General features: G+C 40.2%; 4 protein-coding genes across 5 annotated transcripts in view; 3 read left to right on the forward strand and 1 right to left on the reverse strand.

The window, feature by feature from the left end:
- Positions 1–4,000, forward strand: part of LOC115057810 (opsin-5-like) — a 132,895-nt gene extending 128,895 nt beyond the window's left edge. The window contains exon 6 of the mRNA XM_029525022.1: positions 1,116–4,000. Within this exon, the coding sequence (XP_029380882.1) occupies positions 1,116–1,754 (639 nt within the window). The 3' untranslated portion in view covers positions 1,755–4,000. The remainder of the gene's footprint in view (positions 1–1,115) is intronic.
- ripk1l (receptor (TNFRSF)-interacting serine-threonine kinase 1, like) lies at positions 3,188–8,852 on the reverse strand. The gene is made up of 10 exons (XM_029525016.1): positions 8,133–8,852; positions 6,986–7,142; positions 6,731–6,868; positions 6,401–6,632; positions 6,130–6,279; positions 5,864–5,940; positions 5,673–5,748; positions 4,951–5,556; positions 4,701–4,841; positions 3,188–4,521 (listed from the first exon to the last, which is right to left on the reverse strand). Exons 1-10 carry the CDS (start codon positions 8,300–8,302, stop codon positions 4,220–4,222), a joined length of 2,049 nt encoding a protein of 682 aa, XP_029380876.1. The 5' UTR covers positions 8,303–8,852; the 3' UTR covers positions 3,188–4,219.
- A 1,594-nt stretch (positions 8,853–10,446) lies between these two features.
- dusp22b (dual specificity phosphatase 22b) lies at positions 10,447–14,447 on the forward strand. The gene is made up of 7 exons (XM_029524859.1): positions 10,447–10,660; positions 11,094–11,127; positions 11,223–11,305; positions 11,979–12,028; positions 12,842–12,916; positions 13,808–13,979; positions 14,065–14,447. Exons 1-7 carry the CDS (start codon positions 10,640–10,642, stop codon positions 14,191–14,193), a joined length of 564 nt encoding a protein of 187 aa, XP_029380719.1. The 5' UTR covers positions 10,447–10,639; the 3' UTR covers positions 14,194–14,447.
- Positions 14,448–16,485: 2,038 nt separating this feature from the next.
- irf4a (interferon regulatory factor 4a) lies at positions 16,486–22,442 on the forward strand. 2 transcript variants are annotated; one of them, XM_029524587.1, is made up of 9 exons: positions 16,486–16,596; positions 17,271–17,492; positions 17,699–17,885; positions 18,677–18,762; positions 18,848–19,022; positions 19,768–19,848; positions 20,093–20,524; positions 21,673–21,785; positions 22,064–22,442. In XM_029524587.1, the coding sequence occupies exons 2-9, from the start codon at positions 17,295–17,297 to the stop codon at positions 22,211–22,213; spliced, it is 1,422 nt and encodes a 473-aa protein (XP_029380447.1). In that variant the 5' UTR covers positions 16,486–16,596; positions 17,271–17,294; the 3' UTR covers positions 22,214–22,442. The 2 variants fall into 2 exon arrangements, with proteins under 2 accessions (XP_029380447.1, XP_029380446.1); XM_029524586.1 differs by having other exon boundaries at positions 16,568–16,596; positions 17,293–17,492.
- The last annotated feature ends 4,848 nt before the right edge of the window (positions 22,443–27,290 follow it).

Here is a 27,290-nt window from a genome sequence, read left to right on the forward strand (position 1 = left end):
GCGTATGTTGAACCCGCTGCACTTTTTATCTACATGCAGGATAAAAGTACTCTAAAACATCTAAAACGTAACTTGGAGGGAAATTTGCCAAAACTAATTATTGATACAAATTAAGGAAAGAAGTGTCAGTGTGTAAGCACCGTACTGACAGTGCAGCATTAATGCGGAGGTGGAGTTTGGGGTTCAGGGGTAAATATCAAAGTAACATCTTAGAGACCAGAGTCCTCTGGAGAGCTTCCACACACTGACCTCAATAAATCAACCTAATGATGCAGCTTCTCATTAGCAGAAATTGGCACTGGTTCTGCTGTGATAAATGAGAAGCTGGCGCTGCCTTAACTGACAAATGGTCATCATCATATACTCACCTCCATAAGCATCCCTCTGACTCATAAAAAGGGCCCTCCAAATTTCTTTAGGCCTGCTGAAAATGGTCCTTTAGGTTGTGAAGATAAATGCCCAGACCTAATGAGCCATACCAGATAGCCTCAGAGTTTGTTCTTATCATTCTAATTGATAAGGCAGGTGATATTCTTTATTTTTGTCACTTTCACAGCTCATTCCTCTGTGCTTCAGACCTCAGTTTCTGTAGAAAAAAAAAGAATTGAAGCCTACAAACCATCCTTTTGCAGTAGGTGCAGTGTTATTTGATGACCATGAACACAAACTCTGTAATTAATGTTAAATTAGTCCCACATAGGCCGTATCCTGCCGCTGCAGATACGAACTACTGCATTATGTATATTGTATATTGTATATTGGTGAAACACTGTGTACTCTAGTTTGACTAATGTTTAATGAAAACCACAGTGCCCAAGTGTTCCAGGAAGCTAAGAGGTGATCTTTTAAAGATATAAGTGTGTAGTCATGACAGTCAATATTTAAAGTTAAGCATCTTCAATGAAACCTATCAGTGGCAGACCGACCTGGGGAAGCCAGAAGAAGAGATGTATTTAGATAATGGTGGTTTTGGTAGTTTCATGTTGACAAAAAGAAAAATGTAGAATTACGCTAATCTTTAAGATGTACTTTTATATGGGGAGGAAATCCCCAAAAGCAATTGAAAAGTGGGTTTTTAAACTCATGTTTCTCCCTTATGCTCTTTTTCCTGCAAGCTAAGTGTTGCTGTGTGCATCGGTTTCTTTGCGGCGTGGAGTCCTTACGCTGTGGTGTCCATGTGGGCTGCTTTTGGACACATTGAGAACATCCCTCCCCTGGCGTTTGCCATGCCAGCCATGTTTGCAAAGTCCTCCACCATCTACAACCCAATCATCTACCTGATTCTGAGGCCAAACTTCCGCAGGATGATGTGCAAGGACATGGTTACGCTATGTCACTCGTGTCTGAAGTGCTTCCTCTGCTCCCAGGGCTCGGTAAGGTGCTGCTCTAAGCCAGAGATCAGTGTCAGGCTTCGCGCAATTCACAGACAGACCCACCAAATCCCCTCATCTAACTCCTCTGTTCAGCCCCCAGTAGGAGCATTTAGGGATCACAGCTGTGAGAGATGCAAGGATGCATTCGAGTGCTTCAGACACTACCCTCAGGTGTGTGCCGTTACAAACCCAGCTGCTAATGGAGACTCTTCTAAGGATCAGGACGCACCAGATTCCCAAACACATAAGCAGAGGACTCAAAGTGTTTGGCACAAGAAGTCTCTGCTGGCCACCATGTGTGCAAAAAGATCTTCAGAAATAGATAACCTCCATATTAATTTGGAGATGGTCCCAGGGCATGCAAAGGTTGCTTGGCCCTGATTAATTAATCTTAATTAATAAAGTAATGTTTACAGAATATCTTATTTTGCATGTTCTGGTAATTTCAGGACATTTTATTCAGGAACATATACACTCCCAAAATGTTTGGGTAGTAGCCATATTGTTTACTGATTTTAAGTTGCCCTCCAAGCCATGCGAGAACAACTTAGGATAAATGCTGACAGAGGTATTTTTTGTTTTGCAACCCACAAAAGAACTGATATAAAACCATTTTAACATCAGAATAAAATAGTATGATTGCCCAAAATCTCACCATTCATACTAAGAAGTCTTTGAAATTACCATGTCAAGATTTTGAGTTGTGTTTCATTCTTTTGGATAGTCTTATCCTGAAAGCAGGCATTCTGCTTTTTCAACATCCCCTTTTGGACAAGTACAGTTGAAATACTCATGGATTTATTTAAGTGCGTTTGATTATTTGGGCTGGTTACTAAGTCCAGATGCTTTTGGTGATATCAGTGGTCAGGCCTAAAATGTGAGTCTCCTTTGGTGAATAATTACAGCATTATACACTGAGTGTGTATGTGAGAATTGGCAGCCATTCATTTCAAACGTTGGTAACCAGTCTCTTACTATGGCAGCCCAAATATTGTTTACACTTGACAAATGCAGGTATATAATTTATGGTGCTTTATCTTGATCAATAATCTGTGGAAACAGAGTAGAACACCACACTGCTGCATTACTCCATTATCATGCTAATGCACAATTTTGTCGGTCTGCCTGTATTATTAGAACCTCAAGCTGTTCTTTGTTTTTTGTACAGCAAAAGTAGAATACTTCTTGACTTAAAGTAACAATTCAGTATATATTTATTTCACCTCAATATGGGGACTAGGAAGGAGAACGGAAATAAATATAAGCCAAATGCTGTAGGTATATTCATTCATTAGTGGACAAAACTAAGCTAAAGTCATGTTGTCTGTAACTGATATCATGTTGGATCTGTTGTATAACATAAACATGACCAGAATTTCATGGATTTGTGCAAGTACTCAGGACCAAAGTCATCTTTGACCACTTCTTAAATGTAATGTAGTTTCTTTCAATTTATTTAACATATGTATCTCTGTAAATCCATTTTATCGTGACTTTTTTTAAATTACTAGACACTGGTGTACGTCCTCCGTGGTCGTACTGCCTTTGATGAACAACAGCAGTCATTAGATGTTATCTATCAATGAACAGGGTGCTGCAGTAACAGCAGCTTTAAATCTGATAGAAAATGCATTAAATTAACTGGTATGAAAACTGAAAGTCTGCCCACATTTGGGTTTCAGAGCGTAGTCTTTAATCCTTTGTCACAAGAAGGGATTTTTTTTTCTCCCATGTATAATATTTAGATGACCTAAAGATGATTATAATATATATATGTAGTTTCAGGAGACCACCAATAAGATAGAAAATAAATAAATACACAACTAATTTGGAGTTTTAGAAACATATGTACAAAGTTTATTTAAAAATGTCTTTCCAGCAGATCCATTTTGGCAACGTGTGAAAATATAGTTGGACAACGGGATTTAAATTTTTTTGTAAAGCTGTGTATTTTCATACTTGTATGACAGGACATGAAGATACCTCCAAGATATATACAGAACTATTAATTAAAAAAATATTTGCAATACAATGCAATGCTATTCCACACACTGAAACCTCAGAAAAGGAGCTAGCTGGTAGTTCATACTTTCATTCATTCACTCATCTTCTACTGCTTATCCGTTTCTGAGTCGTGGGATGTGACGTCACATCAAATCCCCAACATTATCAAGTCTTAGACTGAAAGACAGTTTCAGCCTCTCATGAATAAAGTATCTAATGACTAAACAGGACACATGGATTACAAAAAGAATGAAAAATCGACTGTACTTTGGCCAGTTCCCATTGGATTTTTTTCTTATAACTACTTTTTTTTAATCCACCTTTCAGACTTAGATGTTCTGCATTTGAGTCATTATGTTTGCGTTTGACTGGAATAAATGTTTGTTCCACACCATTTGTGTTCATCACTGGAGTAAAATTTCTGAAAGACATATTTGACAATGTTAAAAATACTACCTAAATATTCTTCCTCTTAAAATGAATAGCATAAAGTGGAATATTTCAAAATAAACAATGGTTTTGAATCTACATATTCAAAAAGCCTGAAAAGCCTGAAAGCCTTTGTCCTTATTCATTTGTTCTGCACATAGAGAAAAGCTTTGGAGAGTGTGTCTGCCATTCCACAAAAAACCTGAGCTTTTACCTCATCTCAGGGAAATTTAATCAAAGCGGCACACTTTTACGGCATTTAAAGGTGTGGAGGTAACAACCACACAACCTTGCCACGTAAACCTCCTTCAACAAAAAAACTTTTTTTTTTCTCCCATTTCAGTTAAATTGGAAACCACTGCCATTAACGTCATTTAGAAGTAATGAAGGAAATCTGTGAAATGACGAGATTTTTACGAGTTTGAGGTAGAAAGAGAACTGCAGGTGTCCAGTATTTTCTGCATGACGTCCACCTTTATGGTTCCCATCAGAGCGTGACAAAGCTTCCCAACTGTACAGCCGATGCTTCCCTCCTTCATTTTCCAGTGCTCCAGCATTTGGTGCACCATCTCCGGCAGGCCGTCGCGGTAATAGTCGTGCTCTATGGTCTCGATATCCACGCTGGTCAGACCCAGACTTCGTCCACAGCGCTTCCACTTGGTCCCAATGTTTTTCCTCAGCAGATCCAAGTGCTCCTCTGTCACAGCATGGTTCTCTATATGGCACAGATGATAAACATATAAAAGGCGGTAATAAACAATTTACCTGCGCTGAAGCATTTTGTCAATGGTTGGTTTAACAATTTTGATAGATGATTCCAGATAACCACATAGAACAAGGAATATCTGAAAAATGAGTGAAATCTGTTATGGGAAAAGAATTCTCATGATTTACCATATTTTTGAATGCTTTCTTTGAGCGAGTTGCTATAGCTGAAGGAAGGTGAAAAACTTTGGCAGGAGTCGTAATTTCTGATAGTCATCATGTTGTTGTTTCCAATCTGGATCCCACTGGAATTGCGGATGGTCAAAAATCCTGGAAGAAACGCAAAGCGAACACTCTTGTTTGTATGGTCACTAGAGTCGGTGCATTTTAAAACACCTCAACACTTCAGACATAGCTTATGAAATGTCTCAGTTCATACCTTGCTCTTGTGGTAAGCAGCTCTTAGAAGAGCAGAGATGTCCGGGAATAATGTCACAAGCTGATGTGTCACACGTCGGGTAAATTGGCCAAGACTGCTGGCGGTCGTAGTGGGAATGCGGATGCTGTTGGTTTAGCTGTGATAGTGAAGGGCTGCTGGAAGACATTGGTAAGTCTGATGTAGGTACGACGGAGTTCATGGAGTCAAACGGGCCAGGGTAACACCTTGCTTCGTCATGGGTGGTGGGCTGCACTGGCTCAGCTTTCGTCCAGGAATGGACAGAGGACACGGGGACAGATGGTCTTACTTGTTCTGGTTGCTTTGCAATGTGATCTGAAGGGCTGATGGGAATGGGCAGGAAAGGATTGGGGCTTGTGTACTGGTAGCTGCTAGCAGGGATAAACTGGCTCTCACAGTTATAGCTACCAATTTTATGGTATTGGAGCTCCCGCTGCAGTTTGTCATCCAAATCGCTGCTGACTCCCTTTGCATCTGTCTGAATAGACTCCACTGAAAGCTCATATTGGATGCCATGGATGTCCTCAATACTGGCTTCAACTGGCACAGCCACACTTCTGTCTGAACTCATCAAAGGAGCTGGGGAATCTGCAAGGTGGGGAGAAAAGTAAATCGCTTCTTTTAACCACATTTTTTCATGTTTTCTGATGCCAGGTGTTAATCAGTGTGACATCTGAGGCGTCAGCTAAGCCAACATTGCTCACCTGCTGGAAAGCATTCATAGGTCATTGATAAAGATTTCATCTTCTCAACTAGGTCATCTGGGCCTTCGTATAATTTCTGCAGGAAAACAAAATCACGTGGAAGATCGTGACATAAAATCTATTTATGTTCAAATCCACTGCTGCTTAGGGTCTGTATGTGATATTTCTATCATATCAAATTCAATATTTACCCTCAGATGAACTAAATCATTTTCTATGTGTGGTTTAAGTTTTTCCATGTAGAAAGGATGAAACAAGTTGTAGCTCTCTGCAAAAAAAAAAAAGGAACAGGAAGGAGACAGGATGAAAAAATAGTTCCTCATGCTAAACTGTGCAGGTTAAATTATTGTGTTGGAAATTTGAAGAATGCTGTGCGACAATATAACATTGACATGAAAATCCCTGATTTTTCAGAACTGCAAAACATTGCACACACACATACACGCACAAAGAATACCCTGAAATGTTGGCCGTTGCAGCGGATCATGACTCCAACTCTTCTTCATAAGATGAATTATTTCTGCAGGTGTGTCAGGCGGTATGAGGTCCATGGCTGGACGGTCACCATTACGGACACACTGGCTGATATGGTCGTCACTCCTGGCATCTGAACATAAAAAAGGGCCCTCAGTTCAGGTTGACTTTGCATAGAGTATTATTTTACTGCATTATTAGTAATACGCTGTGCCTTGTTGCTAACTTCAGCATGTTGTGGCACTCAAACTCACTTGCATATGGCTCTTGGGCTGTGAGAATGACCCAAACCACAATGGCGAAGCTGTACACATCAGACTTCTCAGTGGAGGCTGTGTGTATACTCTCCAGGTGCTCAGGAGCCATGTAGCTGAGTGTGCCGGCTCCTCTCACTCCAGTTGTTTGGCCTTTACGACTCCTCTTGCGATACTCTTCCTTTGTCAGTCTGCTCCATGTCTGGAAGGTGGCCAGGCCGAGGTCGGCAATCTAGAAAATGGGTTAGAAAGAATACCTGACTTAGCATGATGGTATATTCATGCTGTAAGAATCACTAAATATGTCTTGGGTCTTAGTGTGAAATGTACCTTGATGTGAAAATCTTTGTCCACTAAAATGTTGTCTGGCTTGATGTCTTTGTGTATGACACCTCTGTCTGTGAGGTAGACCATGCCTTCCAAAATCTCTAAAATGATTCTGCTCTTGATGGATACTGGCACAGTGACCTAGGGTTGGGGCAATTTAGTGCATCACAACTTGCAAACTATAGGTGAAAATTAGAGGCACTGCAGATGTTACACGTGAATATATTCAGTGGAACCACAGATTTTAAACTTGCTGACCGTTTCTAGCATGACCAACAGGTTGCCTCTCGGGATGAGTTCCATAACTAGTGAGCAGTCTCTATCCTCCATGATCACACCCAGCAACTTCACCACTCTCTCGTGGTCCAGACTTGCCATGATGTTCCCCTCTGCCAGCAGTGACTTTTTGCTCTCTCTGGAAAGTATGGCAAAAATAGTGAGATCCAGGTATCTGCCAGACAAGTTGCATAACATTGATCATCATGTTGACTCTTATTGTGCGCTGCAGGCCAAAATGCAGCAATGCAACAATCCTGCACGGACCGTTTCTTGGAAGAAATTGACTGATATGACTGATCCACATGAAATGCACTGTAATTGTTAATGTTATTGAAACATGGATGGCTTTTGCTATTTATGCTTGTTCAGGCAAATTAAAACAGTTTTCATTACCACATCTATAACACAACACTATTATCATTTCTCCGTACAGTAAAGTAAAGAGAAAAGAGAAGAAGAATTGAACAATTAATATTAGTGAGCAAGGAAAAAAAAAAACCTTAGGAAATTAGAAAATTAAAATCCACATTCATGTTAAGGCTCAAATGATATAATGATATTATGAGAAGGAAGTCACATCGTGCTTTGACAGTTGAAACAGGAGCAAGCTATTCCTCGAGAAGGTGAACATGTCATCTTTAGGCATTTCTGCAGCTGCACATCACTTCATTTAAAGTATGTTGTGATGCATTTTGTCTTTCTCAATAAAATTACAGATCCTGCAGTTTGACTATTGCACTTGCATCATGTCTTCATTTATAATCAGTTGTTCAGCCCTAACATAAACTGGATTTTTGAGCTATGCATAAACAAAGTTGTAATAATATTCTAACAGTTATTGCTGAAAAGCAGATTTTGGACAGACATCCGTTTTCCTGACACAGCAAAATGTCCACCTCTAGAGGAAAAAAAAGGAAGTCGTTAGAAATAAGTGCATGCCTCATGCTAACACAGTGGCCATCCACTGATGTAATGATGTAAACTAGACTCCATTTGTTCCCGATCTGTCCCATATCATAACAATCAGGACTCAGTCTCTCTGAGTGTGACAGAGAGTCCTGACACATGAATCAAGTTCCCATCAGGCGGAGGGGAAAACCCAGCTGCCTGCACACAGAGGACTCACTCATTCCGAAGAGATCCAGTGTACATGGTCTTCAACACCACCTGGCCCAGAGTTACATGGTAGCACAGGAAAACATCCCCAAAGCCTCCGTAGTCCAGCGGCTCCTTCTTGATCAGGTCGGCCGACCTCATGTGGAGCGGAGCCGGCGGAGAATGCGGCGCCGTGGCCATCCCCGGAGAGGAGTCCCGGTACAGAGAGCACAGGCCGGGGCAGCTCCTAACACAGCTGTCTGAAATAAAAGCCACACAAACAGCCCAGTGCCCCGTTTGAAAGGCGGAAGTGGCCGCTAAAGTCAAGCATCGACTCCGACTTTAACTTTAAGCGAACAACTCGCAAAGATTCAGCAGCAAAGACAAACTGTCCTCCTGAAGTTTAACCTCCTGCAGCCTCCAAAATATTCACCAATAACAACAACAATCCCCTTCAGCAGCTGCTAAAGTCAGGGAAAAGTGGAGAAAACGGTCACCGGAGGGAGCTAAGTAAATCCCAAGCGGGCCACCTTTCCTTGTAGTTCCGGGATTTCCACGACGTCCTTCTTTAAAACCAAAACCTGACAGGAGACCGAAAACTACAGCCAGACAGAAAGAGTCGATCCCAGAACCAGGAAGCGTCCGCTTTGTTACAGACTGCGCCTCAAACACGTTACACAAGAAAACACGCGTTTGTTTAGAGGTGTAAGTATTAAGAAAAGAGACAGATCAAATATTTTGTCAATTTGAAGACCGGACAAATGAATAACGCTTTAAAACCTGCCGTGTGGTGTTGTTGCCATCTACTGGTCGAGCACATTATGGCAGATTTAACCACCACAGACGGACTGAGGTTTTTCCAGATCAGGATTTGATGGTCGTGCTTTTGGCCTACATTGGTGTATTTTGGCTGCCTTTTCCTACAGATGTGTTTAAGCAGCATCTGTAATCTGAGCCCAAAGCTTTTCTAAATCCTAAAGAATCAGGATGCAAAAGGCCAAAGGACAATAACCCTGTTTCATAGGATTCCCAACTAAAGCTGCACGTGTAGGATTAAGTCATTGTCTGATTTTTTTTTTTTTTTTTTTTTTTTAAGAAGAAGACAGAAAAAAAGAAAAAAGTTCATTGATAAAATAAGGTTAATGTGAAACTATAGTGGGAAACCACCTGAATTGTAGCCTCCGACAGCGTGGGCGATGATTGAAAGAGACCTAGATTTTGGGCATCTGTGAACACTGGCAAAAGAAATTCCTCCTTTGGCACACGAAAGCCACAACAAAGTATCATCATCTTGAATTGTTGCACTTTTCTTGTTGACGTGTTTGTTTGTTCTCACATTTTTCCCTTACTGGGAGCAATCTTCAGGTTTTAGAAAGGTTTTCAATTGTGGCAGGTAACAGATTATTATCATAGAGATGAGGGAAACTGAAGTGAAGATGTTCAATCTGTAGTGTGCCAGTCAAATGCTGAACCACACAGGACACAACAGATCACCAGGAAGTCAAACCAACTGGCACCTGCGGTGTCGACGTGTGGCCTGTGTAAATGTGTCACTCTGGGCGGTGGGTTGCAGTGCTTCCTGTTGATGTCGTTAATGTAATGACAGCTGCACTTGTCTTGGTGATAACACGAGGCAGACAGTAAGCAGCCATAGCTGTCCTCTTAATGCCTGCTCCAGCCATCTTTGTTGGCTTGTTTTACTACTGAGCTGCCTTCAGATGAGATGTTGAGGTTGCAGGTGATGCCTCCTCGGACTTGATGTTGTTCAAGTAAAGCAGGCAGGTTACCCCAGTGTTCAGCTGGTCTTTTTCATCGCTGTGACTCTGCTGTCTGTGTCTTTCCCCGGAGGTTGTTTTCCTAATGTCACTGCCTGGTGTTATCCAGGTCCCTCAGGTGACAAGCCCCAGCTGATGCTGCAGCAAAAGCGCCCCCTGGCAGGGCTAAAGGAGCCTGTCCTGCATGAATCCCCATTGCCCCGAAGTCAGTCAAGTTTCACAGCCTCTCTCAGAATTAGTCACCTCTACTTCCTGCCTGCCCAAGTTGTTGTTTTTTGTAACCATTTTACTCACGTTTCGAAAGATAATTTATTCACGCCAGCTTATGACAAATCTTGTATTTCTGACTAGCTAATCTAATCTGGCTACAGTCCCAATTTAAGCCCTCGGAGTTTGGCCTCAGTATTTCCTGTCGGGTGTGACTTTTTTCTCCGATCATATGATCATACGATTAGCCCTCCAAGGACTGGATGAGACCACACTTGTATCCCCGAGCACGCTGTAAAAAAAAAAAAAAAAGCCGGTCTCCCGCTATCAACGTCCAAAACTACAACTCCCAGCATGCACCAGGAGCCGGGAGCCCCGGACAGCAGCGCTCGGTTCGTTCGGACGCGGAGCTGCTGCCTTTGCGCCCTTGCAACCGGTGGAAGAAGACACCAAACTGCGAGATCGAAGCAGATTAAAAACATCATCATCATCAACAACAACAACAAACAACGCGGAGTTACAGCAAGCCCCAGCTGTTCAGACCGGGTCTACCAGCATGGGCAATGGCATCAACAAGGTATGATCTTCATCTGTTGCATGCGTCGGAGTTCACGCACAGTCGGTGTGCTGAGTGGAAATCAGCAGAAGAAGATCGGCTAGTTGGGATCTTCTCTTCAGATGATGATGAAATATAGTGACAAAGTTGTCTCTTCGCGTTTGTTCGATTCAGTGAATGTGGGCACGTCTTATTCAGAAAAAGTCTTCTTAAGAGATGATCTGATAAATACACTTAGTTATCATTCTCCTGCATTTTTTCTCTAGGTCACGTGACCTGGGGCTCTGATTTGAACATTGGACTTTATTTCTAATCATCGCTTCATATTTTCTGGGTGTCATTTGGATCAGCAACTTGAAGTTGTGTCAGCTGTTGTATCACTTCATTGTATCTTTGATGCTTTGGCCATGTCCTGCTCCAGCTGTGGACTTGATGTTGCTCTCTGTCCTTGTAGGTCCTGCCTGACTTATATTTGGGAAATTTCAAAGGTGCGTGGATGTGCATTTTATCCCATTTTGCTTTTGTTCTTTCGCAGTTGCATACAGTCACAGTCTCTGTTTATGGTGTCTTTTGTTTATGTCAGATGCCAGAGACAGAGAGCAGTTAGCCAGAAACAACATCACGCACATCCTGTCCATTCATGACAGTGCAGCTCCCATCCTCCAGGTGAGAACTCTCCATCTCCTCGATGTAACATCTCTCACCACAGTGTGCACTTCTAATCTTTGAAATCTGAAGCAGAGCAATCGAGCGAATGAGGCTGAACAGATCTGATTGGCTGAGGGAACTTTAGTGTATGTGTCAAATAAATATAAATTGAGTCCCGACACAGTCTCTTAACCAGTCTGTCAGGTTGTGCAGGAATGTCCCAACACTGCTGCACTGTAAACACTTGTCAGTTCTGAGTGAGTGAACAATTAGCAGAGGAGTTTCTTTCTTGTGTGATTCTTGGAGTATCACAAATAAAATGCCTGTCAACACCAGTTGGTTTGGACAGTGTGTTGAGTGGTGTTCATGCGTGGGTGAGAGTAGGCGGTTGCTCTTGTTTCTGCCAGTGTGGACATGTGCAGACTCATTTCATTATTATTGTTCTTTTTCTCCCAGTTTGTTGCTCTTGATTTAAAGTTTCTCTAAAAGCTCCAAAAACGAAAACGGCTCCTGTTCTTCCTTTTGTCATTTAAAAAAGGAAAACATGCACAAATCTGCCTGCAAATCTTCCTTCAGTTTTTTTTTTTTTTTTTGGTCAATTGTGTATTTAATTCCTGCTCTTTATTGATTTGTATTTAATGCATTACAAGAAGTGACAGCTGACAGGTAACTAGTTTACTTTGTCCCTCAGGAGATGACCTATCTCTGCATTTCAGCTGCTGACCTTCCCACACAAAACCTGTAAGTACTGAATGTGCAGCACAGCAACAGCTACAGAACAATGAACGGCTGAGGCAAAAAAACAGAGAGTACCACATCCATTTGACGCTGCACTGTGTGGGTGTCTGAGGTTCATTTTCTTCAAGCCAACGTGCAAATGATATGTCTTAGCAAGCTCAGTATTTAACTGTGAATTTATTCTCTGATCGGACGACAGCAACACAGTGTGATTGGTGCATGGTTGTCTTTTTTGACATGACATTTAGACATGTTTGCAGTTGTTTTGATCTAACATGAGAATAGTGGCTGTATCATAAAGGGATACCCTGGTTTTCACACATTCACTAACATCCACACACACATATACATACACAAATCTTATGGTCTAATATTCAGCAGGAAGGAAATGTCACAGCTCACGCCTCTATTTATACACACAACCCCCTTCTCCCCTCTTATACATAAGAACACACACATTCTCACACTCCCCCCCCCCCCCCCACACACTGTATAGGCCCACTAATGCCCCTGCCACCTTTGCAGCTCCAGTTGCCCCATGTCTCTTAGGTTCAGAGTTTGTGGTGTTTGAAATCTGTTATGTGTAATAGGACACTGAAAAGATCACCATCTACTCTCATCTGTCCAGGATGACAAATGCAAAGGGCTGACAAAGCAGGTGCAAAAACACGCTTGCACAACAAAACCTTCACATGTTCATAACCAGTCCACTGTAAGTGTGGAGACAAAATAACACCACATAGCAGCACTGGTTCTTTTTTTCTCTCCAGTTCGTGTGTGAGCTCTTATAACAGGCATTTTCTTTATGCTCCGCAGGACTCAGCACTTTAAACAAAGTATAATGTTCATGCACGAGTCTCGCCTGAAGGGAGAGGGCTGCCTCGTTCACTGGTGAGCACAAGAACCATTGCTTGTTGTGTCTATTTTACGAGAAGAATCAAGGTTCATTCACACTGGCCGGTGAAATGAGTGCCAAGACTATACCAGAGAAAACAGACTTCCTCATTTTATAGTTCAATCATAGATGCTTTGACTTTAAATGCACTCTGATCATTTATAGCTGAAAACAACTCAACCAAGTAGGCAAGTGAAGCCATGTGTAACTCCTGCACAGAAGAGATAAAAATGATAAGCAGCCTTCACTTTAACTTCCTAAAACAGACTAAAGTAACCAGTCTGACTACTTTTGTGTTGCTGTGGTACAGTATATGACCATATGCGCACATGGGAAAATGAAATTTGGTTAGTCAGAGGGTCTTCTCAGAAATACAAGGGAACAAGTGGCTGTCTATAAAATTTGCACTGATATTATCTTCACTTAGCACTTAACAGAGAGAGTTCAGATTCTTTCAAATGGGCATATACATAGTTTAAAGTGTATTAAATTAACATCTTCATGCAGAACTTTCCATACCCCACAATATTTGGTCTTATTGTGTTTCTATCTGCCATTATCTGTGGTCTTCTCTCGAGTGCCATCTACTGTAGATAATAAATCTGGTAGTCGTTACTGGGATTCTTTGGACTAAAGTGTTAATATTTTGCTCATAGTGCCACACTATCCTGGTCCAAACATATTAAGTATATTTAAGTGTTTTTGGAATGGAATAATGAGAATAAAAGTTTTTGAAAGCAGGGTATAATGTTTACATGTCAGGATGCTGTTGTGCATGTCCAATTTAAATGCACTTTCCATCATTGTCATTTTTCTTCTGAGATAATGATACTAATCATGTTGTCTAACAGTTTCATCTCTTTTGTTACCTTCCTGTCCTCATACAGCTTGGCAGGAGTGTCCCGCAGTGTGACGCTGGTTGTAGCTTACATCATGACAGTGACGGGACTGGGCTGGCAGGAGGCACTGGCTGCAGTGAGGGTGGTCCGGCCCTGCGCTGGGCCCAATCTGGGTTTTCAGCGCCAGCTCCAGGAATTTGAGGCCACTCAAGCTGATGAGGTCAGTCCTATCCCAGGGAGCATGGGGAAAACTGAGTAGGAGAGAATATCTTTACCTACATCAACATTTTTTTCATCTCCTGTAGTTCAGAGACTGGCTAAGGAATGAATATAAAGACAACCCATTCAATGACGAGGCTGATATTCGTGGCTTGCTTGCCAGGCTGCCCAAGGTCAATGTTGAACCAGCACCTACCCCACCTGGAGGTATCTGATCAGACATTTTGATGAGATCTTTTATAGCTGAGTTTGCAGGATAAACCACTGTGTGGTCTGTCTGTAAGTCTAATGTGCTTTGGACTGTACTACTTATCCTCTAAATCTTACTGACATGAACACCGGAAGATACAGTTATTAAGTCAAGCACATATTCATTTTTAGCACTGATTGATGTTTCATGTGTTGTTTTTTTTAATTTATAAATGTCGTGAACTGTGAAACTCATTCTACTAATAAATGGAAAAATCTTTGTCTGTCCTTCTATTGTACTTGAAAAACACTCATTTGTTTGGATTTGAACTTGACAGATGTATTGTGGGGGGTCCTCTGAAAGTGCATTGTCATTTATAAACACTATTTATTCAATGTTGTCTTTTCAGTCCTAGATTTCATAAAAAGGTCACAGTCATATCTTATCAGTATCACCTACAATGTTAGAACAACTTGCCAGAATTTTTCTCTCACTTTTCTTGATGTGCAACTGCTCATCTGTTGAGTCACAAAAGAAGAATATCTAATTTTTCTTTTTGTGTTAAGATGAATTCTCAAAAAAAAAAAAAAAAAAAACCCACATGCTAATCTTAGGTTTAGTTTTGAACAAATATGAACTCAAACTTCAGAGAGCATGAGATACACAGGAAAGCAACAATTCTGCTGATATCTGATGTCATTGATCTTTTGACTATACTAGTAAGAGCAAAAATTGAAGGAAATCTGTGCAATAGTAAATGTGTGAGGAAGCGCTCTAACTGCGTTCATATCAGCCCAGTAGAGCTGGAGTTACAAAATACCATAACAGCAGCATCAGACCCAAAATCTAGTGCAATGCTACAGCACAGAGGGATCAAGTTTGCATTAGTCCGGACCTTTTCACAGAGGCTGAAATGCACACAGAAAATAAAAGTGGAGGTACATACCGTTGGATTGGTTCTGGCCCAGCATATCCCTGTTTCTGTGAACCTCTCCCTTCACTCTGCTCTTTCATCCAGTAATCATGTACCTAGCTGTTGGAAAGACCATCACATGCTGGGCAGACATCAGTATTATGATAACCGAAGTCAGCAGGGAGGTTCAGTGTCGAGGACTCAACACAGTCAGACGTCTCCATGAGCTTCTTTTGGGTGTGTTGAGTTCCCCCAAAATGGAAGAAAAAGTTCAGAAAGGTAAATTAAAGACAAATCACGTTCCTGTAGGAATAAATGTATTTTTTTCATGTCACATTTTTGGAAACAATTTCAGTTTTTCCGTCAAATATAAGAGCAAATAATTTTCTCACTAAATGAAAATGTGGTAAATTCTGTAAATTATAAAAGCAGATAGATCTTGTGAAAACTGACCATTCCAGTTGGGTAAATATATGGTTAAGCTTGTGATGCCATGAAAAGCTCTTAAAGAATGTATTTTTGCTGCAGGAGTGAGATAATCAGTATGGCTCCCTTATTATCAAGAAGACACATCCTTTTACTGTGAAATTAGCGCCATAAATCACCATTCAGGAATGTAAGTAATTAACATTTTCCAATAACTTCGCTGGATTCATGTCAAGATAATTTAAATTGATACTCTTTGTGATTTGAAATTGTGAAATGAAGTTAGCAACGTCAACTGGTTTGTGAGATTGGCAGTCAGTGGGCTGTCATATTGAAGGTGATAAGACACATTCAGTGCTTCTATTCTATGTTTACATCTCTGTTTCCTGGTTCTCTTCCTGTTTGTCTGATGTGCAAGGCAGGTCATGCATGGTGGCATCAAAATCACAAAGATCATGTTCTTTTCTCGCTCTTTCTGCTCAATCTCTCTCTTTTTTTTTTACCATAAAGCAATAAAAACTTTAACCATTACATTCACCACATTGAGATATTACAAACATTAATCTCATGCGTTACATTGGTGAAGAGATGTATAGCCACTGGAGGGCAGTGAACAAAGTACTGATAAAACAGATGTATTGTGAACTCAACCATGTGTTTCTCTTTTCACTCTGGTTCCTCATGCCTCATCAGCCCCTAGTCAAATTCATTCTTTCCTCAAAAACAAAAGTAAGACTCTATTGTTTCCATCTGACAGTTGTGTAAGTGGAAACTAGCTAGAACTTGCATACTGTCAGAAACATAAAAAACATGTGGGAGGATATTTTATAGTTGTAGTAGGAAGGTAGTTGTTCCATTCCAGTCCCGGTGTCTGCTCAGGGTTTCACTAGAGGGATTCCCCACTGCAGCCCTGTGTGTGTGGGCGCTGAGTTTCACAGAAATGAAGTCTGATTGCTGCGCAACTCCTATTGAACTCAGACTCAGTCCGTGAAGCTCCTCCCTGCTACAAATCATGATGTGATATCACTTAAGAATAGGACACAGAGAGCTTCAAAACAGATTTCAGCGGGGGAGCTCACATGATCAAAGGTAGGAGTTAGCTCCTCGTGAATGAATAAGGGTGTTTTCAACACTGTGATAAATGAACGTTTTTAAATTATAGATTAACCAAGTTGTTTTAATGAGGATAAAATAGCTCATCTCAACCAGTAACAAGGCTGGCAGGTAACATTTTAAGAAAAAATGTATGTCAGATAAATAACAAAATAAATAGGTACTTACTTTTAATTAAGCTATCTCTGTTAATCATATAATTTTGAACACAAGGTTGAATCTTATCTAAATTTTCTGCAGAAGTGAAAGGAATAAATTATGAAGCATTCTAAAATTCACAGAATCATGTCCAGTAGTTTTCTGTTAAAATACATTAATGTCTAATCTAATCTATTTGTGCATATTTCTCAAACCTGTCGCATTTCTTTGTGGGTACTTCAACCCCAGCATTTACACACTTCCCTTGTTTGTGAGAATGACCAGAAATGTCAAACGCATCCTGAGCCAATTTATGAAAATAAGCTAAAAATGACTGATATTTCTATGGCTGAAGAGTGGAGACTATTTGGAGCTCAATTAAGTAACTCCAGCAACTCTTTCATTATTAGAGGAAATTTATCATGCTCATCTTCTCAGGTTGAGGAAAATTTGTGTTCCCATTAATATATATATGTATATTAAAACAATAAGCATGATTTCTGTGCCCACAGTTGATTTGATTTGATTGTGCAGAGATGAACCTGGATGAGGACAGCGGCCTGTCAGTCAGCTGCAGCAACGGCAAACTCAGACAGTGGCTGATTGATCAGATTGACAGCAGGAGATATCCTGGCCTAGTTTGGGAAAATGATGAAAAAACTGTTTTTCGAATTCCATGGAAACACGCAGGCAAACAAGATTATAACAGGGAGGAGGATGCCGCGCTCTTCAAGGTCAGACCAACCCACCTGTTTTCTTACACTTGAACTGAAGCCTCTGACAACAATTCTGAAAACGTTACTGCATATGAATTAACTTAAAAATATATTGAAATTCATAGGCCGCTTTAATTTTTTTGTGTAGAATTGGTCTGATATCTTTGTAAGCTTGACATGAATAAAGAGGAAGTTTAAATGAATCAATTCAATTACTGTTTCAGGCATGGGCAATGTTTAAAGGAAAATATAAGGAAGGTGTGGACAAACCTGATCCCCCAACATGGAAAACTAGACTACGCTGTGCTCTCAATAAAAGCAACGATTTTGACGAGTTGGTAGAAAGAAGCCAACTTGACATCTCGGAGCCCTACAAAGTTTACAAAATCATTCCAGAGGGAGCCAAAAAAGGCAAGTATTTAAATAATGACTTTGTAAGATGCAATAGAGCCTTTTCCTAATTACATTAAGACCTATGTATGCAGTTAGAGATGTTGCAGCATGAGCTGAGGACCAAAGTTCTCCGCAGTTGGTCTTTGACAAATAGAGAAATCTAAAACTGTGTCATAGCAATGGTTCATTTATACATACAATGAACTGCTGCATTTCATGAAGCAAATCACATTGTTTATAGACTGCTGCCACATTTTTCACATACATGTGCACGACTGCAGTTGATTGTATTGAGGCAGGAAGCACAAAGGAAGCCAAAGCATGTACCAAAAAGGCCATAGTGCTTTTTTTAGAGGGCTTCAGTTACTAAGTGCAGGGTGCACATAACACAACCCGACGACCTCCAGCCTTGCATAACTAAGTCTCTGCTATAGTTTTTCTCACAGCAGAGTATTTCTTTGTATCTGCACTAATGCTTCTCAAGCAAATTTTTGGTTGGAGTTTAACTGAGTCATCTGATGCATTTACTACCATTTGAATTAAGATAGCAAGGTCTCACAAGCATATGAGCACATGAACAGTTTACACCTGCCAAAAGCAATCAGTGAAGGTAGGCCCACAAGATATCACCTCCCATAAATGTTTAGTTTATAGTAAATCTGTATAATAGAACTACATCATAATCTTTAATTATTACTGGATATGTTGGTTTCTAATTTTGTTATTTATTAAATAATTTCTGCTGTGCCTCACAGCAAAGCATGACTGATATTAAAGAAATATATATTTCTGGTTTTGAACATTTACAGGAATGAAAATGAACAATATGGAGGAGAAAACATCACATATGAATGCCGTTGGATATATGCCTCCATATTCATCTCTGCACAACCCGGTCAGCATGTTTGGCTGTTGTGTCCTGTAGAACATATCTTTGTTTGATGGCATTTTCTCTGAGTGATCACACGCTCTCTTTTCAGGTACCCAGCTACGTGGTTTCTCAGGAGAGACGGGACTGGAGGGATTACCCACCACCAGAGCAACAATCTCTACCTCCGCCACATCACCATGGACCACTTGCAGAGCTGCCGTATGGCCAGTGCCACTACCCACCACCAATCAGCCGGGCCTGGCCTGGACCACACTCAGAAAATGGTACAGCTATACATTCATCACGGGTGCAACATTCAGAGCATATTCACACACGGAAGAATAACTGTGACTATAACGTCTGACTCAAATTTATTTTGCTCAGATATGCAACATTTTGATTGTATGTATATATATATATATATATATATATACAAACAATTAAAATGTATATGCATACAGGATTTCATGAATATTTTCTAGATGACATCAGTTTCCAACCACAGAACTGTGACATCCTGTCAGTGAAAGCAATGTCTCATTTGATATCAAATGAAAATTGGGTCTCATGTGGAATAAATCTTACTAATACAAAATAAAAAGAGCACTTACAATTAGGCTAGGCCTTTGTGTTTCATTGTGCAATGCTTTGATCTATATCTGAAATTAGGCCTTTTCAGCAGTCTTGTACGTCCTGTTTGTGCAATAAAGAGACCCCACGAAATTCTATATTTTCAGCAAATTTGTTGAAAAGCATAAATAATGAAGATTCATACCAGTTTGATAGTATTAACCAGTAGAGCACGAAATTACTATAAAAACCATGACTTAGTTGATTGTTAACATGGCGAGTTTTGGTCTCTGCAGAAACAAGCAGAGCTATATTTGTCTATGTGAATGGTCTTGTGGCTACATTTAGGTCATAATAGGATAAACCTGCCAATAAATGTTCTGATGCACCCTCACATGTTAACAATTTGATATTCAGTATTCCAATTATGACCAATATTTAACAATTTACTCTGTGCAGGTTTTCAGGTCTCCTTCCAAACCTATTTGACAGATTCACAGCCACCCATGTATACAGGGGACCAGACCAATTCAATAACAGGTAAAGGATCATCTTTGGTAAACTAAGACTTGGAGACAGATACTCAGATGCTTGCTTTAAGACAAATTTCAAATTTGTCTGTGTAGACGTGATTAATAGTAATCTCTATTACTATCTATCACTAAACACTGAGGAACATTGAAATATTTTATAGTCTGCATAAAATTAAGATGTAAGGGTCAACACATAATGCTGATGAGGTTTCTTACAATATATGTGCTAAATGCCAAAATCCTTTTTCCAGATGTGAGCCTGCATGTGTCCCTGTACTACAGAGAGACGTTGGTGAAGGAAGTAACCATCACAAGTCCCGAAGGGTGCCGGATCACTTCTTCTTCCTCTTCCTCCTCCTCCTTCTCATCATCCTCCTCCTCCTCCTCTCCATCCTCCTCCTCTCCCTCTTCCCCATGCCCAGAGGACAAGTTTCTCAGTGGGGTAGAAACCATCCTTTTTCCGTTCCCGTACCCTGAGTCTCAGAGACAAGGCGCTGAGATGCTTCCTAATGTCCTGGAAAAGGGGGTGCTTCTGTGGATGATGTCTGATGGGCTGTATGCCAAGCGCCTGTGCCAGGGGCGAGTATACTGGGAGGGACCTCTGGCTCCTTATATGGATAAGCCCAACAAGCTGGAGAAGGAACAACCACGCAAACTGTTTGACACCCAACAATTCCTTATTGGTAAGCACCAGCAGACTGATGTATTGTTTTTTCACTTCCATGAGTTTTGAAGTATGCCTGATGATGCAATCCACTACCAAGTTACACTTATTTGTTTTGTTCAACGTGGGCCACAGTCAATACTGGAAAAATATAGAATAGAATATGTCTATCTATAGATACATAACAAAATCAAAGTATCAATTAATGCTGGATGAAGTCATGTGTTGAATGGATTTTTGCAAGAATATACAATCATTATCGGAGATATAATTTATTTATCTTATATCTGATAACGAATAGGTACAAGGATGTATTCAACTCTTTATGTACAATATTAGCCAACTGTAACTTGACCTATGGCAAAATATTAAATGTAATTAAATATAGTTTTACTATATTTAATGTGTTAACAAATACTTATATCTGTTTGGAACTACATGTAGTGTGTTATCAAAATGTAAAAACTACTTATAAATGCCAAATATAGGGGGCAAAGTAATGTGTGAGGGTGAGGCCACTATGAACTACATAGTTAGGTGGTTAGACCCCCAGTTACGTATATTTTAGATCTCCTGTAAGTAAGACTCTCACTACAATATAAACACAAAACCAAAATATTTCTCTGCTGTAAAATATAAAGTACAAGTGATGTTAGGGTTAGGGTTAGGGTTAGGGCATTGATTAAATTTTACAGTAAGTCCATAAAGTGGAGTGTACTCTCAATGATTTCAATAGAATTGTGTAACAAATTCTCAAATATGTAGGTGAGAAGAGTAACTAGAACACTCTAATGCTGCTACAGCTGTTTCCAGTAAGACAACTGAAGGGGTCATGCTGGCTGAAGAAAAGGCTGCAGGTGTTTCTGCTCGGTAAATCCCTCTCGTGGTAGCTCAAAGGAGCTTGTCACATTCTCAGCAAGAGGCCAAGGTGTGTGGAGTCCCCACCCACCTCCTCTGAGCCATCAGACATGTGACTAGATGATTTCACTGCCGTTTCGTGCCAAAATTCACATCATCCTCATTATTAGTGATTTCCTGGAAGGGTGTTTAATTAATTGAAATGTTGTGAGTGGTTTGGGCTTTGAGCGTCAATTATGTGGCATGTAGGAATATATAGTAAGCGTGACTCTTAACGCATCCTTTCATTTCTTGACCTTTTTCTCACAGAGCTTCAAGACTTTGCCCATAATGGCCGACATGTGCCAAGACACCAAGTGGTGCTATGTTTCGGAGATGAGTATCCCGACCCACAGCGGTCAAGGAAGCTTATCACAGCTCAGGTAACTAACCATTGCAAAACATTACCTATAAATTGGAAACAGTTGATTACAAAGTATATGAGCTTTTAAATTAAAATTTTTTTAAACAAGAATCAATCGATTAACAAAAAAAAAAAAAAAATCTTGCGGAAGAGCTCTAATATGAAGACGTTAGGTTACAGCCTTTGCTAAGTGCCTTTTTTGGGTTAACTATTCTTTGCCTCTATAGGGGACACAGTGGGATAATGGGATCCAGTAGTTGCAGCCATATTTCACACATACACATATTTTAATTTTAGGTGGAGCCAGTGTTTGCCAGAAAATTGGTGTACTTCTACCAGCAGAACAATGCCCACTACCTGCGAGGCTATGATCATGTCCAGGAACAGAGCACATCTCCAGCAATCAGCTATCCTTCCCAGAGACCTCTACAGCATATTCAAGAGTGACAACCACACAAACACATACACATACACACTTGCTGGAAAGGATGAAGGCGAATGTAAACCACTGACTGTTATGTGACTGCTGTACCCTGTACTCTTCCCCATCAGTGGTACTGATGGGGAAGACCCTGTTGTTTTCACTTGCACACCTATGTATTGTAGTCTTCATGTCTGGGACTTTGGGGTAGTGTCTTTTTTTCACAAAAAGTATTATTGTGACAGTGTGAAGGATGCGGTTTGAGGGTGGGTGGGGGGTGGTGGTGGTGGTGGTGGGAGGGGGGGTAGCAGAGGGCGACTGAGACAGGAAGTACTAGCACAGGTGCACAGGAAGAGTGGCCCCTAAGACAAACACTGATACGGCGAAGTAATAGAGCAGACTATGAATGAAAGGTAACAACAACAATGTCATTGGTGCACTCACATACTGAAGTGGCACTCGGGACAATCACGGACTCTCCCTTTTAAACAGCTGGCACAGCTCTTCCTATGGTTCACCTTTCTGTGGTGTCAGCAATCGTACATAATGGTGCATTAATAATTCTTTTAATAATAAGTACACAAACTATGCAAGTGCTAAGCCCTCAAATCTTTTCATTTAAAACCAACCCCAAAAAACTGCAATGCACACCAATGGTCTAGAGGTGTAGTAGAGGAAGCTGTTATCACAGATCGCTTCCCTCTTGCAGAATGGGCTTACAAAAATATAATTCCACTGAATCAGATTTTATTAGCTTTTGAAAACATATGATTCCTTTAAATTAAAACAAAATAATTCAACAAAGTAAAAAAAAAGTCAGTTTGTTGGTGCTGATGACGACAAATCAACTAGCCTGGCGGATAAAGTCTGCGTGCCAACATACATAGATGGCAGTATACCCTGTTGACTTATATTTTTAAGGTCACACTTACTTGCAGGTATTTTGATGCTAATTTCTTGTTATTAAGTGTTTGTTTACATACAGTAATCACCTAATAACATTCAGCATTATGATTTAAACTACAAATGTCGTTAGTTCCAGTGTAACAGTACAGAAGTGGAAGCATAAAGGTTTAGGACCAGAGGCGCATGACAAATTATCAGAGAGCAGCTTGGGGATGAAAACTTGTGTTACCAGAAAACAGTGACCATCATGAGCGGTTTTGATATGACTTGAGTATAGGAAGTTGACTGGAAAAATTATGCTCTTCCTGTAACTTATAAGGAGACCGTACCTGTTCCTCTTGACCTGAAACTAGGGGCCTCACAAATAGGAAGGAAAACTACCTTTGTGGGTAGTGTGCAACTTCAGCCAGGGAAGAGCTCTCTGGTTCCCATGGTTTGTGGAAGTTCACTGGATGTAACGTCCACCAAAATCCATCACAGGCTCCTTACTAAATATCCATTGCCCACTTAGCAATGCGTATGTATGTATATGTGTATGTCTGCAAAAGTCAGTGGTGGACTTTTTCATGACTTTGAAATCCTAAAGGCTGATGCAGCAATAGGAGGGATAAAGGTTGTGTTGTGTTTTTCTACTGTGGTCCAGAGTTTCGATCTCTGCATTTACTTCCTTCACACTTAAACCACATCACTTTCACAATGGCTTCAAAAGTCTGACCAAAATCACAGGCGGGAATATTTTTCTTTTGTGTTTATGTGAACCGTAAATCCTTTTCCCCCATCAAACATCCACTCAGTCCCTTTGATTGTCTACTTGGTGAAATTTTCGTTTTGCATTGCTTCAAAATCAGACTTTTGACTCCATCAAAATCAAGTCCAATTTTTGATGAAGGTACCAGATCGATATACAGTGTGATGCTGTGGTGATGTTACGTGAGAAAAAGCCCATGTGTGCATATGTGTGGGAGGGTATATATGCATGTCACAGTCAAAGTATTACTGTTATCAGAAATTGACATTTGGGACTAAGGATAAAACATGTGACTCCCCCACCCACAACATAAGGTGACTCAAATGAAGACATGCACACACCCTTTACATTACAATTACAGTAAAACATTCAGAACATTTTATAGAAAAAATCAGACACTGATTAAAATAAAATTACCAAATAAATTGATGATTTATTTCAAAATAAAAGTATGAATCTTTTGTGACATGTCTGCTGTGCTGTTTTGTTTTTGGGCTCCCCAGATTAGCAAACAAAGGGTGGAAGAATGAGAGAGACTTAGTTGGTTACAAAAAGAAAAAGAAGGGGAAAAAAAAAGAAAAACACATTCACACATTTACCATGGTGTTTCCCCCTCTGCAGGAAGCCACATCATTTGTAGTCAGGCTTCAGTTTATCCGCTTATGCTTGTGAGCCGTTACTCCAAGTGACAGTCTTAGCACTCAAACGTTTGGAGTGTTGACTATTTAGTCAACTAATTGCAGAAACATCACCAAATAAGGTTTTATAGAGAAATGAAACCATCAGCATATCAACTGCATCACTTTCTCCTGAGAGAAAGTAACGGTGTTGGTACCATTTTGACTCAGTGACACCGGTGAATGTAACTGACAGGCCTGGTAATGATATGAAATATTATATGACACAATTTAAATCCCTACCTAATCTCTTTGTTGTTTAGCTGTAGTTGTTCAATCAGACCCTGTTTTGCTACTTTAATTGCCCTTCACAAATCGATTACCCTGTTTTAGGACTTTCAGTAGCAGTAACAATAATCACATTTACTCATTTATATTTGTACATTAAACTCAGTTGTTCGTTTTATAATAATTTTTCATTTTTCATTTTCAATTTTTTTTTCAGGATACAATGTGCTTATCACTGTTGGTTTGTTGTTGAATTTGTTTATCTATTTGTTCACAAATAATAAGACGAAAAAGAAAGGAAAAGAATTACGTTGTTTCACAAAAACAACCTGGAAATGTTTTGCTGACATCTGCTGGGTAGTGTGGCTGTCTTGTTGGCTTACAGAGGCACAGATTATCCAATGTGCCATTTATGTAGGGGCTGAAAGCCATGGGCCCCCGACCCCTAAGGAGCCCCTTGACTCAATACTGTAACCTCATCATTTTTTGTACATATAATTTTAATGTCATTTTAATGTAGTTAATAATTCAATGTATGTATGTTGAAATTCAAGTCAGTGAATGTATAATTAAATAATTTGCAAATGAATAAATAAAAATTATAACTCGTTTGTTGACTTCCTGGTCTGCGTCATAGTGATGACGTAAAGGTCAAGGGGTCACCGTGGAAATCCATCAGCAAAGCTCCGGACAGGCGATGTCTCAGACGAAATAAGAAAAAACAAACTAACCACAAAAGTTGGAGCAGCAAAGTGGAAGTAATGTAAAAGAAAAAAACAAACAAACAAAACAACAACAAAAAACCCCATAGGAGAAAGTGAAGAAAAAAATATGACAAATATTGCGATTTACAACAGCCGGCTTGCTAGCATTAGCATAGCGCCCGGACAGGAAGACGCCATCGTCCATCGAGGAAGGACGGCGGCACCAGGAGCCACTGACGGTTGTTCAGCGGAGCATCTACCTGAAAACTGAGGCGGAAAGAGGAGGAGGGGGGACAAACTTCACCCACCTGCCCGCCATCATGGACGGAAGACACATTTGGAGGTGAGTTGGACGTTTAGCAGGCCTAATTGGTCAGTCCAGGTTTTCCGCCATAGTTGTTTCAAAGGCTGACTATTTCAACGGTTCAGGTCAGAAAATGCTATGAAAGAACTGATGAGGCTGTTTGTTAGTTATTGCAAAGGGTCGAAGCTTGGCTATTTCTGTGCTATGGTATCATATCAACAGCTTCCCTGTAGTTGCTTCCTTAAACCGTGTTGCATGGCTTGTGCATACTTCCATTTTCCAAAGTCATAACTGGCATGCACATTTACAGGTCAGTATAAGGTCAGTATAATGATAATTGCATGTTATGTTGCGTTTTTGTTACTGCACATATGTCTGCATCAAAAGATGGCTGTGTTTTTTTGATTGTTGGGCAGCTGGCATGTGTAACTCCTGTTTGTTGAAGTAGTTTGCTGCTGTTGTTGTTTACATGGTATGTCTTCTGTTGGGAAACCAACAAATGTGAGGGGGGAAAAGGTAATAGAATATAACGAAATAGAGGTGAACTAGAGTGACAGAAAATACCAAAATGCCATTCAGTGAGATGCAACGGTCTAATGCATTACTGTCTTTTGCTGCTGGTGTGGTGTAAATCCTGTCTGATTGAATCTACAGGTGTTGATATTTTTCTTCAGCTTGTGATCATAGACTGTAGCATGTGTAAACCCTGTACATGTACAGGTGTGGTATATCTAACACAACAGCTTAGTCTTTCATTAAAACCTCAATTCAAAATTTAAATGGTGTGTTTAGAGAGCGGAGCAGGAGCCACAGCAATCTGAAATGGTTTTTATTATTCTCAAGTAAAATGTTTTAAAATAATCTTTAAAAATCATTTACAACTCCAATACTTAAAGACAAACCATTGGGAATACACTTGGAGTAACTTTACACGACTCAGTCAGTGACCCTGCTGTGTTTAGGGTCAGGGTTTACTAAGTGCCTCCCCAGCATTTGATGACAGTGCTGTTTAACCCTTGTCACCACAGCCTGATCCTGTTTGTCGACCCCATGGTTAGGAAGGTGTTGACCTCACTTTTTTCTTTTACGTATTTGAACCCTCAGACTGACAACTCTCTGTGCTCTCAAGAAGTGGTATATGACAGGCGCAAATAATGTCAAGACTTTTGTGAATTCAGAACAAAGGACAATGAAACTTATGTGTGGGTGAGATAATTTAAAAACATACCTTAAATACCTTCTTGGCGTGATTGAATAATTTTTATTATCATAACATATTATCATACCTACATTATTTTTATAACTATAATCGGCAGGAAGCATGAGAATTCCTCCCCATGAGGAGTAAATGACATTTTTATCGTCATAATTAATCAGCTTGAATTGTTTTCAGATGTCTGTGTTTATCTGACTCTCCTCAAATAACAATGTACTTGACCCAATAGATTATGATGGCAGGAAAGCAAAAACAGTTGTCGGATGAGGAGCAGCAAAGTTATTGAAAACAATCAGATGACTTTGGAGACAAGTGTAAAC

This window comes from Echeneis naucrates, chromosome 17 (assembly GCF_900963305.1).
Source record: "Echeneis naucrates chromosome 17, fEcheNa1.1, whole genome shotgun sequence".
Taxonomy (NCBI): Eukaryota; Metazoa; Chordata; class Actinopteri; order Carangiformes; family Echeneidae; genus Echeneis; species Echeneis naucrates.